General features: G+C 38.6%; 2 protein-coding genes and 1 pseudogene across 3 annotated transcripts in view; 1 reads left to right on the top strand and 2 right to left on the bottom strand.

The window, feature by feature from the left end:
• The window catches only part of LOC146448459 (E3 ubiquitin-protein ligase TRIM45-like), a 216495-nt gene that overhangs the window by 198604 nt on the left and 5644 nt on the right, over window positions 1-12247 (bottom strand). The gene's annotated exons all lie outside the window — the stretch shown is intronic.
• Window positions 2271-5594, bottom strand: LOC146448461 (E3 ubiquitin-protein ligase TRIM45-like). The gene has a single exon (XM_085102531.1). The coding sequence runs from the start codon at window positions 5551-5553 to the stop codon at window positions 3310-3312; it is 2244 nt and encodes a 747-aa protein (XP_084958657.1). The 5' UTR covers window positions 5554-5594; the 3' UTR covers window positions 2271-3309.
• LOC146448460 (uncharacterized) lies at window positions 10130-11199 on the top strand (annotated as a pseudogene).

Below are 12247 nucleotides of genomic sequence, written 5' to 3'. Positions count from 1 at the left end.
ATAATAATAATAATAATAATATTAAAGCAGTTTTGAGCACTGGACTGTAGCGATGATGGCGGGGGGTGGGGTGGAGCGGCTGTTATCCTGAGCTTTAAAATGGCATCTCGTCTCCAACGCGCTATTCCTAAAGAGGAAAAAAGAACTGAAACACTAAGCTAACATACCAAGAGGTCGCGGAGCTAGGCTGAGGAAAAAACACTTGGAGTCCACGTAAAAGATTGGAGCGACAAAAAAAAAAATAATAAATAAATAAAATAAAAAGCGAGATGTTTTTACCGAAGAACAGAGTTGCCGGTTGTACTTGGTAGTTAGCAGACACGTGCACACTTACTTAAGTCACTCGCACGTGATCCACAAACGGGTTTCACGTGTGTCAAAAGACAAAGTTTAGTCTATTTTTCTTTTATTTATTCTTCTAGCAGTTCAGTTGTTCTAGATCTCTCAGGCATTGAGGAAGAAAGGAAAGAAAGTTGGTTATTTGGGTTGCCCTGTCGGACCTCCAGCCGGATGTGGTACCAAATCTCTTGTGAGGTTTTCCTTTTCCTGCGACAGGTGTTTCAGTGCAGCGCCTGTTGCTTTCATAAGCTGTTCAGTTATCTCCTGACACATTTTGGGAAAGAATCGGTTTCTTGAGTTCGAGATACGTACGTAAAGACGAAGTCAATAGGTGATGAGATCAAGCCATTTCTGCATGAGCATGTGTATTTTCGTCGTTTTCGGCAAAATATAATAAGTAGTAAATTGTTTGGTGCATTATACTGCACAAGTCTAAAATAAACTTTGTTAACTTATCCACCGCAATTTGACGGATCAATACTCACATTCTTTATCAGATGATAATGATCGAGGAACGAGCCATGGCCATTTTGTGCAGTGGTGGGGGAACCGTATCCCAGGTTAGGGACCACAGTTACACCAATCTATTATTAAAATCAGCTCAAGATTTCTCCCTGGGGAGATAGGGTGGGGGAAAAATGCGACATTAACGGCTTTTCTTTTTTTCTTTTTTTTTTTTTTTACACGACTAATGGTCAAAGCTTAGAAAATCAAGTCGAGATCATTTCTGCATTGTTGTTATGTCTTCTCTGATATTCGTCCTTTATTTTTCAGCCGATTTTTAACCTTGGAAGTCTCTGTATCGAAATTGATATTCTCCTCACAACTCTTCATATTTTTCTTATCATAGTTGTTGGGAGAATTTGCTTAAACATCAATACATTTTGTCTTTGATGATCTTTTCATTTCGATTCCTTATTCCCCTGACGTGCAATCAAAAGTATAGATTTTACCGGAGAAGTAATATCTATTGTAGGCTGTTTACCCATACCCAGTTTTTTGCGTTTTTTTTTTTTTTTTTTTTTTTTTTTTTTGAAGTTAACCATGTCTTAATTACGAAATTATAAAAGAAATGCGCTAGAAAAAACAATAAGGTGCTTTTTTAGTCGTACAAAGTATAGATTTTACCGGAGAAGTAATATCTATTGTAGGCTGTTTACCCACACCGCCTTATCTATTGTTATACTATTAAATTTAAGCATCGCATTGTACTCACTTAGACAGGCTTATTTCAATTGTTAATCATGTTTAAAATAGATTAACTTGCGCCTTTTTTTGTGGAGAAAACAAAACGAAATTTTGGGGCACGTAAAATTTCGCGTGCCAACTTCTCTTGAAGTAGTCTCGTTCCAGTCTCTCTGCAAAAATCGATATTAAAAATCAAGGCCTTGTAGCCGATAAACTTCAAAGTACTCCACAAATATTAGCACTGAATGAAATGAAGCGAACAATTAGTCAACAGAAGGCCACAAAGCATAATGTGTGAAGCTAATTATTCGGAGTCTGAGTTCGAAAGTTACGTTGGTGTCTTTACGTTGTCCGAGATGAGCACGCGTTGTTTGAGCCCAAAGCAACGTGGGTTTGTGAACTACAAAGTAAAAGGCGCGGCCTTTGCTAACGTGTGACCAAAAATAGCATATACCTGAATAAACGACGCAAAGTCCAGCCAATTTTACAATGGAGATTAGTTTAGATCGCGCTTCGGTCTTAAGGCTAAGATTATTGTAGTATCCGTTCGTTCTTTAATCAGGTGTGCTCCGTTGATCTCCACGGCCTGAGGGGCTACGTTAAAACTAAATAATTAGTCGTTCGGTAAACCTGAAGAGCCTTTTCGCTCACGAGCAGTCCACTTTAAAAAACGCTCTAGGCCAAATTATGCTTTTTGGGGAGGGGAGGGGGTGGGGGGAGGTCCCAAGTGATTTCTGTTTTCGATCCTACACTAAACACTTGCTAATCAATCCACACATTCAAGTAACGTATTGTTCGTACAATCACAAACTAGCCAATATAAGGCGCAAAGTACTTGATAATAGAGAAATTAACAATTATGCTTACGACAAACGGCAACCTGCAGAAATGACCACGTGACCATTTTTATCCTACGTTTGCTCCTCGCTGTTTTCAGTTTCTCATTAAAATTGAGCAGTTTTACGTTAGGATCAAAGGTCAGAATAAGTTTATACTATTCCCATCTATGTTTGTTTCAAGAAAACGCAAAACGAACTTCACGTTTGCCGTTTGCCGTAAACGCGATTCTAATTTTTTTCATTTGCGCCACAAACAACGCCACACATTTTCCTTTCCAGTCAACAATACTCATCCTCTCTTGTGTCCGGAAAACCGGCAAAAGTTAGAAGAATTAAAATATAACCTGCACTTAAATCTGATGAAATAAAATCTCATAAAAAAGAAACTTAAACATCTCCCATGAGAAACACTACTTTCCGCATTTGACAAAATTTAAATTTTGTATAAATTTATGTTGAAAAACTTTCAAGGTTTTACATATCTATGGCATTTCCAGTCTTAAACCATAAAAATATAATAAAAAAAATTAAATAAGCAAAGAATTAACCTGAAGAAGGTCCCTCATGTAACACTTTAGGCCGCGACTCTAAATATAGAACTGACAAAATATTTACCCCTTGCAGAATTCACGTAAAACTGATTTATCAAATTAAATTCAAACTGAGTTCTAATCCTGGATCAGATATTAATCTTCTTATTATTTCAACTAACTGGAACCTAATCGTTTCCACAATGACAAAATTTACAACTATAACTATAGTAGTATTTTCAGAGAAGAAAAAAATGCTACAGTACCTTGAACAGTAACAGTCACCATCTTCACAGCTTTTCCTTATTGTCTTACAAAGAGACTTAATAGACAAGGGCTCCCACCAAACTTTGAATCAAAACATAACGATATTCATTACTACTGTTGCTATAAGAAAAGAGGACAATAAATTATCACTCAAATATTTGAATGCGATGATTGTTGCTATCAGACACAACAATTTGGTTGTTACTTAGCATTGCTACTGAAGACGAAAAACGAAATTCACCTAAGTTGCCGCCCTTTGTCCCAAACTTCCCAACAAACTTGCCATTCAGTTCAAAGACTTGTATTCTGTGATTATCCTCATCACACACCATCAGTAGTCCTGACTTAGTCACTGACAAATGACGTGGAGAATTAAACTCCCCATCCCCTCCTCCCCGCTTACCAAACTTATACTTATACTCCCCCTCCCTACTAAAGACTTTTATACTATGATCACCATAGTCTGACACTATGAGATATTTATCACACTGAACACAGTGGATAGGAAAACTAAAAGAACCAGGCCCACCTATCTTCATTAGAAAATTGCCATCAGGAGAAAAGATCTTAATCAGTTTGTTACCTGAATCAGCAACAATAATATTTCCCTGACTATTCAAGGATAAACCCCGAGGTTCAGAGAGCTGACTATCGAGGCTTCCTTTCCCACCAAACATACCCATGTTCCTACCCTCCCCATTAAAAATCTGCACTCTATGGTTATTGCTATCTGCTACAAAAATCTTTCCATCCTTATCAAAGGCTATTCCAAAAGGATTTTGAAATTCCCCTTCATTGCTACCTTGGCGACCAAAGGATCTTATGAAATCCCCATTACTGTTGAAGATTTGAACCCTGTAGTTCAACTGGTCAACTACTGCTATTTCATCCCGGTTACTCACTGCCACCCCCAGAGGAAAACCAAACATTCCAACATCCGAACCGTATTTTCCAAAACACAAAACAGGTTTGAGATGAAATGGTTTTACTAGCACAGTAAATGGACTATTAAGAACATGTTCCCCGTTTACCTTAACAGACAATTTACAGCTACCTTGAACTTTAGGAGAATAGCTAATGTTGTAGATTCCATCTTTGTTATCATCTATTTGCACTTTTGTCACGCATTCTCGCCCACGCATGTCTCTCATCTCTACCGTTAAATTGTCACGCTTATTATAACACTGTCTTTTGTTAGCGTTTCTTGTGGTTAAATTGAAGTGAGCTTCACGCCCAACAGTTCCTTCTCTGAGTCCTTTGCCTTCAGCAATAGATTCATTTGCTTTTGTGAGGGACAAAATTTCCAAGACTCCGATTTCTTCACTTTTGATAATGTTCTCAATCTTTTGGTTTTCCACGAAAACCAAAGATGGCAGATATTCAGAGTCACGGGAAACATGCTTGGCTTGTTCAGCTTCTTCCAAAATTGCTGCCAATGATTTTTTCAGCTGAACGACCTTGGCGTTTACAGTTCTTGTTAGCAGTTTATCAGCTTTTTCCAGCGATGATTCGATCAAAGATATTTTCTGCTGAATCTCAGTCTTTGTCCTTGCAACACTTTCACCCGACTTCCTTGTTTCGTTTTCCACCGCAGCGAGAATATTTTGTCTCTTCGCTTGAATTGTTTTGATCAAGTCATCAGTAAACCTGTTGACATTCCGTTTCAAGTTTTCGCTTTTTTCAATCAGTTTAGCATACTCTTCATCAAGTTGAGTAACTAAGTTCATATATGCCTGTAAGTTTTGTCTTTCTTCTTGTATAAGAGCTGTCATCTCGATCTTTTGAGCCTCGGCTTCTTCTCCGATTAATTTCAATGTATGTCCTCCATGATCCAAAGTGACGCAAGTCTGGCAAACTACTGTTTCGCATTTCTTACAGACATACTTCAGCTCTTCTTTCTCATGTCCTTGTTTTGAACAAAACACGGGTCGCCTTAATACATCCTCATAGTCCTTGTCTTGGAACTCTTTCACCGCAAGAACACGATGATCTTTGTTGTTTCGCATCATGTTGTGTCCAATTAGGCACTGCTCACAGTAAAACATGCAACACTGAAAGCAGTACGAAGCCTCGGAGCTTTTCTTGTCGCAGTTTCCACACGTTACTTGGGTTGTGTTGCATTCTTTTATGGCCAGTACATCAATCAAACCGTTGAGATAAAAGCTGTTCGGAAGATCCTTCAGATCACCGCTTGCAGGCACTCTGCTAAGAGCTTGGCACTTCGGACATCTGAATGCATTTTGACCGCCACTCGTCTGATGCCAGTGTTTCAAACAATGCAGACAGAAACTGTGTAAACAGGGAAGCTGTCTGGGATCCTTAAATAAGTCCGAACACACCGGACAAGACACTTCTTCGCGGAGATTGTAAAACAACGTTGGGATATCCATGTTGTTTTCGCACACAAACGAGGAGGGATCTTTGCGGCAGTCTTTACCACACAATGGAGTCTTGTGATTTTCTATCTTTAGCTTTTCTTAGAATCTTAATCGTATGAGCCAATCATGTAAGGCTTTTTTAAGAGGTTGTTGATGGTTTGGTTTTGGTTTCTGATTCCCAGGAATGTGCTCTTGGTGCGACAAGTTTTTGTTTGTAAGGAAGGCATACCAATCAAAAACAGAAAAAAGGTCAATGAAGTGGACTTTATTATTAAATCTTCTTTTATAAAGCCGTCAAACTACAGGGATAATTATAAATATTGTCAATATAACAAATGCAGCGGAACACATTACTTTAAAGTTGTTTTTAATTATTAGAAAAAAGTTCATTCTCTTCTTTTCTCTTTTACCTTCTCGGCACTTTGCACCAGGCCATGTAGTCTAATGATTTTCTTTCTTAAGTTTTCTGGGAATCATTGGCGTGTGAGGCAATCATAGAAAGCTGTTGTAAGAGGTTTTTGACTGTTTCGTTTTGGTTTCTGATTCCCAGGTATGTGTTCTTGGCGCGGCAAGGTTTTGTTTGATGTCGCAAAGTCACGCAAATCAAAAAGAGATGAAATACGAACACATAGTCGATCAAATGAGGTCAATGAATTGAACTGTGAAGCTACCGCGATAATTAGGAGTAATGTAAATAAAGAACTTTTGCGGCGAAGCCCACTAGAAGAGGTAGGGTTTGAACATTTATAATACTCTTTCCTTTTCCTGTATTTTCTCAGCAGTATACTTCACCACACTGTGAAGTACTGTGTGCCAATCTCAGAGCTCTTTTTGTTTTTTTTCTTTTTAAAGGCTGTTGATTGTTTGGGTCTCTGAATCCCAGGAATGTTTGCTTATCACAGTTTAAGCTTGATAAGAGTTGTAAATAAAACACTAAGAAAAAAAAGTACACATAGATTCAATGCTTTGAAGTGTGTTCTTTAAAGCCTCTTATATAATCAGTTGCAAGATCGTGAAAAAAAAAACTGCTATTATAAACCTGGTTTCAAGGGTCTCTCCTATTAACCCCGAGAGGTGAAGAAGAGAGGGCCTGGGAACAAGGTTCACTAATTCCCTCCTGGCGACGGAAAGTCGGGAACGGTGGAACATAAGTAATACGGTACTGAAATCTTCACTTAAGTTTCTTTCAATCTAAACTTTCCCAGGACTTAGGCCAGGCTCTATTTTCGCTCGGTGAAGTGCTCCCGCAAAAAGGAACTGAAATAAGAATCGTTACAGATCACTGCTGAAATTGGGACTAATCGTAGTTTATAGAAAGCGGACTCAAAAGGGACTTTGTAATAATTACCACTGATGAAAAGAGTAGGGGAGGGGCTGGAGAGTAAACTTCATGTTAGAAAAAGGTCGCCACCGTCACGCCCTGCAAACGCCTCCAAGTATTGTTTCATGCCAACAGACGGCAGGGAACAAGATTCGTACTACTGAGAAGTGAATCAGCCATAATTTCACATAGGATCATTGTAATGACCTGTTATTTCAAAGGAACAAAGTAAGTCAAAGTGTAAAAGCAAGATATAACGTACTATGTGAAAATATGGTTCACGAGCGAGGACACTATCCCCAGTCTCCTGCATTCAAGGCGACGTGACAACCACAATACCATAATGACAGCGGACGAAGTAACACCAGGAGCCACAATCAGGGATGGAGACCGTAACAAGATGCCATTTTGACTTGTGGGCTTTTTCCCCATGTGTTGTACCAAAAAATCTATTTTTAGAAAAAATTGCGCCATACGCGCCTGTGCTCACGCGTGTAAATGGCCAGGATCGCGCGTGGAGAAATCGAAATTTTTTTCGGCGTTCAAAATGGCGTCCAAATTTTAAAACTCTGCCAGGGAATATCTCCTCAGTGCCCACATTTAAGGAATTAGACTCTCACAACGAAAAGGTAACAATTGAAAGAAGACGGGGAAAGTTGGAATAAGCGGCATATTGATCACATGACTCTCACAGTAAAGTCAAAAAGGCGCCAAAACGGTGGCGCTGCGTGCGTTGTACTCAGACATGTAAGGACTTTAACTTTACTAAATTTTTTGTCAGCTGCTTTCCGTCTCACTTTTGTCAGTATGATATGGTTCAAATAGTACCCAAAAAATGTCTAAAGTTCAGTTATCTGTTGTTGGAGGAAGTCTAAACAGTTGTGAAAAGTTATTACGCTGCAAAGTTGTTACGCAGTTTTCGCAACTTCCGTATTGAACTCTGTGAGCTTTCACTGTTTTCTTGCCCATGTTGAACTGGAAAAAGCGCTTTTTGCTGCTTGGAATCAAGTTCCGTAGCCATGACGAAGAAGGAAACAACAACCGGCTACATGGATGGTCTTTCTATCCAGGAAAAAAAAAATACGTTAGCTAAAAAATTATACCTTCTCACATTCGTAAAACCGCAGCCGGTTTCTTGGCTATGAACAAAGCCTATTACTAATGCCGGGATATAAAACAGTGGAGGATGCATTTGACTGTGATCGACACTGAGTTGAAACATTTGGATTGGTTTCTGAGTTTTAGTGTAGATACGTACTTCAAAATAAGGTCAAAAATGTCTTCTGTCATTTTAGCTTGTTTTCACTCCCGCGGACATGCATGAAAACTTGTCGCTTGTAGTAGTTTTGTTTCACCTCGTCAGTTCTTAAGTTCTCCCTGAGGTATTTTGCAAATTATTAGCTTATTTTAATGTTTAGGAAATTTATCCTGCGAACTTGATAACTAGAAAGAGTTTGAAAACAGATAAGAACGTGTTTACAGCTTTCTTGTGTCTTGGATGACCATAGAAATCAACAGCTAATAAATGAATGAACATTAATGTCAAGTCTTACGTGCAATACTTCTAGAAAGCAGTAACCCAATAGCCGTCATAAGAGGCAGGAAGCTTTTTGGCGAAGAGCAGTAATCGAGAAATTCACTTCTGACCGATAGTGAAAAATTTGGCACTGAACCTGTGAACGAAATCTACTCAATTCGACAACTTTTAGCTTGACAACGTAATAAACTGAATAAATAAAAACTGAATTTTTTTTTAAACATTTCGCTCGGTAATCCCTAACTTGTTTAACCATTTCCTCAGTTTCACAGGCACTCGGCATTAAAAGTTTTTTATGCTAAACTTTGGCCGGCTTATTACGTAAAACCGTACACTCGTAAACTGACAGTTTACAACATTTGGTGCAAGCGCCGAATCGAATATTCATGCCAGTGAGCGTGCAGAAAACGTTTGAGACGATGGCCTTAAGTCGTCTCCTCAAGGATTTACCATCAATTTGAAATAAATGGTTGAAAATGACTTCTCGAATAAAATTTAAGTTTATATATATCAGCATCGCGGAGAATATTTTATATTTGTACTGTAGGGTCATGTTCTACTCAGCCAGGAGAATTTCCTGGAGTTGTCCCCAATACTTTAGTTTACAGCTTTAAGGAGTTTCGACATGTACAGGGTAATAAAATGTTATTTTCACATTCAACGTATTTAAAAATTATGTAATTTTGTCGAAACAGAACTGGACTTTCTCTTACATTTTCCATATAAGATAGTAGCCCCACGCAAATTTGCGTGTATCCGCGCGGGTTTATGACGTGAAGGGTGGTGCAATTTTTTCTAAAAATAGATTTTTTGGTACAACACATGATGGGGACGCGTGGAGCCCACGCTTACGGTCTCCATCCCTCATTATGGCTCCTGGTAGCACAACTTATTCTTATTACATCACTCTTTAAGATTACTCAACGTTTCATGCACCAATAAGAATACAGTATTAGGTTATAGCACAACAGAGACATGGGTGTTATGCATTTTCTTACGCTCAAAATTTCCCAGGTTTTTAAAATTATATCCTTCCCCTGTAAGCGATAGAAAATCTACAGAAACAGCGATGATGAGCGTTCGTCAGAAATCGAACACAGTTGGCAGATATGAAATAAAAGGGAAAGTGTCATGGCTGGTTTTTATTTTTTACCTGTTTTGTTATAAATATAGAAATAATACCTTCACTTAGCTACAAAATAATTATAAAATAACGAGAGGAAAGAAATCAAATGAATTTTTGAAAGGAATAACCCGTGATCCCTCCTAGCGCATTTGGAAAACAAAAACGCGAAAACTTGAAAAACGTTATAGGCTAATATTTTTCAAGTTTCGATCGAATCCGACCTACTCTGTGTCTCGCGAGAACAAAACTATAGACAATTATTATTATTTTTGTTTCTGGTGACAGACAAACATAATACATCAGATTCGCGTGATACTCCCCCTTCAAAAGAGTCAATGCCAATATATGAAATAATGAGTCGATGGCGGTAGCATGCTTAGCACGTGTTAAGCAACACCATCGACACGCCTGAAGAATAAAATGTCACGTTAGCTCCAGACAAAACTAAGGGAGCTTTGAAAGTAAATAAACGGCTCAGAAAGAGCTTTGGTCATTCGGTTTCAAGCAGGAATAGGCGAAGGAACAAATCTAAGTGTACGCAGCTCGTCAAAATTCATTTTTGCATCAGTTAGATTAAGCTACATTGAAAGGAATTTGACAACAAATGGAGAGGCGTTTGCATTCTGTCAAGTCTTCTTTTCTCGCTGTAATGGAACAGTTCGAGCAAACGGTCGATTTGATGGACAGCAAAGTTTTGATCCCGATGAAGCTGATCGATTTGCCAGTGAAAGATTTGATTCCACAAACGAAAAGTAGTACCGGTAATAACTTCCTGCTGAACAACATGAGCATGCGTGCTTCTTATTTCATGGTAAAAGCGATGAGAATTAAATTGTCGCAAGGGTATGGTGGCAACGGAGAGACCTATGTCCCGCTGGAACGAGAAATCCAAGATTCTTGTCACCGAACAGCTCGCTTTGGTCGCAAGGTACATCAAAACTTCCATACTTAACCTCGGCCCGAATCAAGCACGGCCATCCTTCCAAGCATTTCAAAACAAAGCGCAGTTGGAGAATTGCCTGCTCGGAGCGCTGAAAAAATTCACCGACGAGGTGGAATCCTTGGAGAAGTCTGTCATGTTTCCCAGTCTTTTGAAAGATCATCGTGTGAGCGAGGACATGCCGCAATTTAACGAAGAAATTCAAACCCTTTACGATGTTTTCATGTTTCTGAAGGAACTGAATGCGGAACTGTTGTCCGGGTCGAGGAATTTCGAGCTGCCAGATGCTAAGCTGGAGCACAAATTGTCGGAAATGTTTCAGACATTTGTTCAGTACACAGTAATTGGTCGAAATCTTGCTACCCGCTATGAAGAAGAGGTGAGATGCTTTTGACTTTTAGAGTAATGGTGGAGCCCGTCACTCGTGGAGAACCCATTTGAGGTACTTTATGCACCGATTGATTTGATACGCTTTCTAGTAAGGATTAAATATTAAAAGTACCCGAAAATATATCTCGTAGCCGTATTAAAGGGTAATTTCTTTTTTTTACTAGTGTTGTTCAGAATCATGATATTCCCGCTTTGTAGAAGTGTCTGTTTTGAAAAAAAATATATGTTTTATGTCAACAAAATGTATCTTGCAGATTTATAAAAACTCACGGCAAAAATGTGGAAAAAGGTCATTTGTGATGAATGTTAAATTGTTGATCAAGAATAAAGATACGAAATAAATGTGATAGAATGAAGATATTTGCCAAGCACTTTTTAATATGACGAATTTTTTTGTTGTTTTAAGGAGTTTTCATATTACTATTCCCTCACAGTTTTTATCACACTGCAGAATTACGTAACACTTCTCAGGTTAATTACGTAATAATCCAAACTCCAGTGATAATTTGTACACCGCGTTCCCCGGCTGAATATGGCCCCAGTTATGTAATACGTATTCTATTACTTTACTCCCAGAAGTCTCGTTCTAAATAATAAGACTCTATGGCAAATTGCACGCCCAATTGTCACTTCGAACATGCTCGGAGAACCCCAAAACATCCGCACACACACATACCGTCGCGTCGCGTGTACCTTATCCACTACAAATAGAGTTCATTTTTCTTACCAAAGGAAGAGAGAGTAAGCTCAATTATAACAAATTAATTTTACGTGCTTTAGAAGATGGCATTGTAGGTAGAATTGTTGTAAAATCCGACTGATTTGGCATACAAAAATAATCACGATCATGATAAACTTAAAAAGAAAAAGTATTGACTATCATCACTCCAGCAGAGAGGCTTAAAAATCTACAGCGTAGTTATGATGATGATGATGATGATGATGATGATGATGATGATGATGATGATAAGATTTAAAAAGGGGATTTTGGGTTTTGAGAACTGGACTGTTGCGATGAGAAAAGGGTGTGGTGGGGGGGGGGGGGAGGGCTGTCATCCTTAGCCTGAAAATGGTATCTCGTCTCCAACTGGCTATTCCCTGGACTACGAACATATGAAAAGTCGAGGAGATAAAAGAGAAAAAAACAAGAACTGAAAACTAAGCTAACATACCAAAAAGTCACGGAGCTAAGAACTGAAGAAAGAACACTTGGTTTACAAGTGAACGATTGAAGAGACAAAAAAAAAATAGAATAAAAAGCGAGATATTTTAACTAAAGAACAGGGTTGCCGGTTGTACTTAGTAGATAGCAGACACGTGAACATGAGGCGCGTTACTTAAATCAGATCACTCACTCGTGATCCACAAAGTTGACTTGCCGATGGGTTTCAC

The sequence above is a fragment of the Pavona decussata genome, unplaced genomic scaffold (genome assembly GCF_977016875.1).
Source record: "Pavona decussata unplaced genomic scaffold, jaPavDecu1.1 SCAFFOLD_912, whole genome shotgun sequence".
Lineage (NCBI taxonomy): Eukaryota > Metazoa > Cnidaria > Anthozoa > Scleractinia > Agariciidae > Pavona > Pavona decussata.
This window is presented reverse-complemented; position numbering and strand designations above follow the sequence as displayed.

Bases quoted from the DNA above. Each gene is read 5' to 3' on its own strand.
- LOC146448461 (XM_085102531.1), bottom strand. From the start codon at position 5,553: ATGGATATCCCAACGTTGTTTTACAATCTCCGCGAAGAAGTGTCTTGT.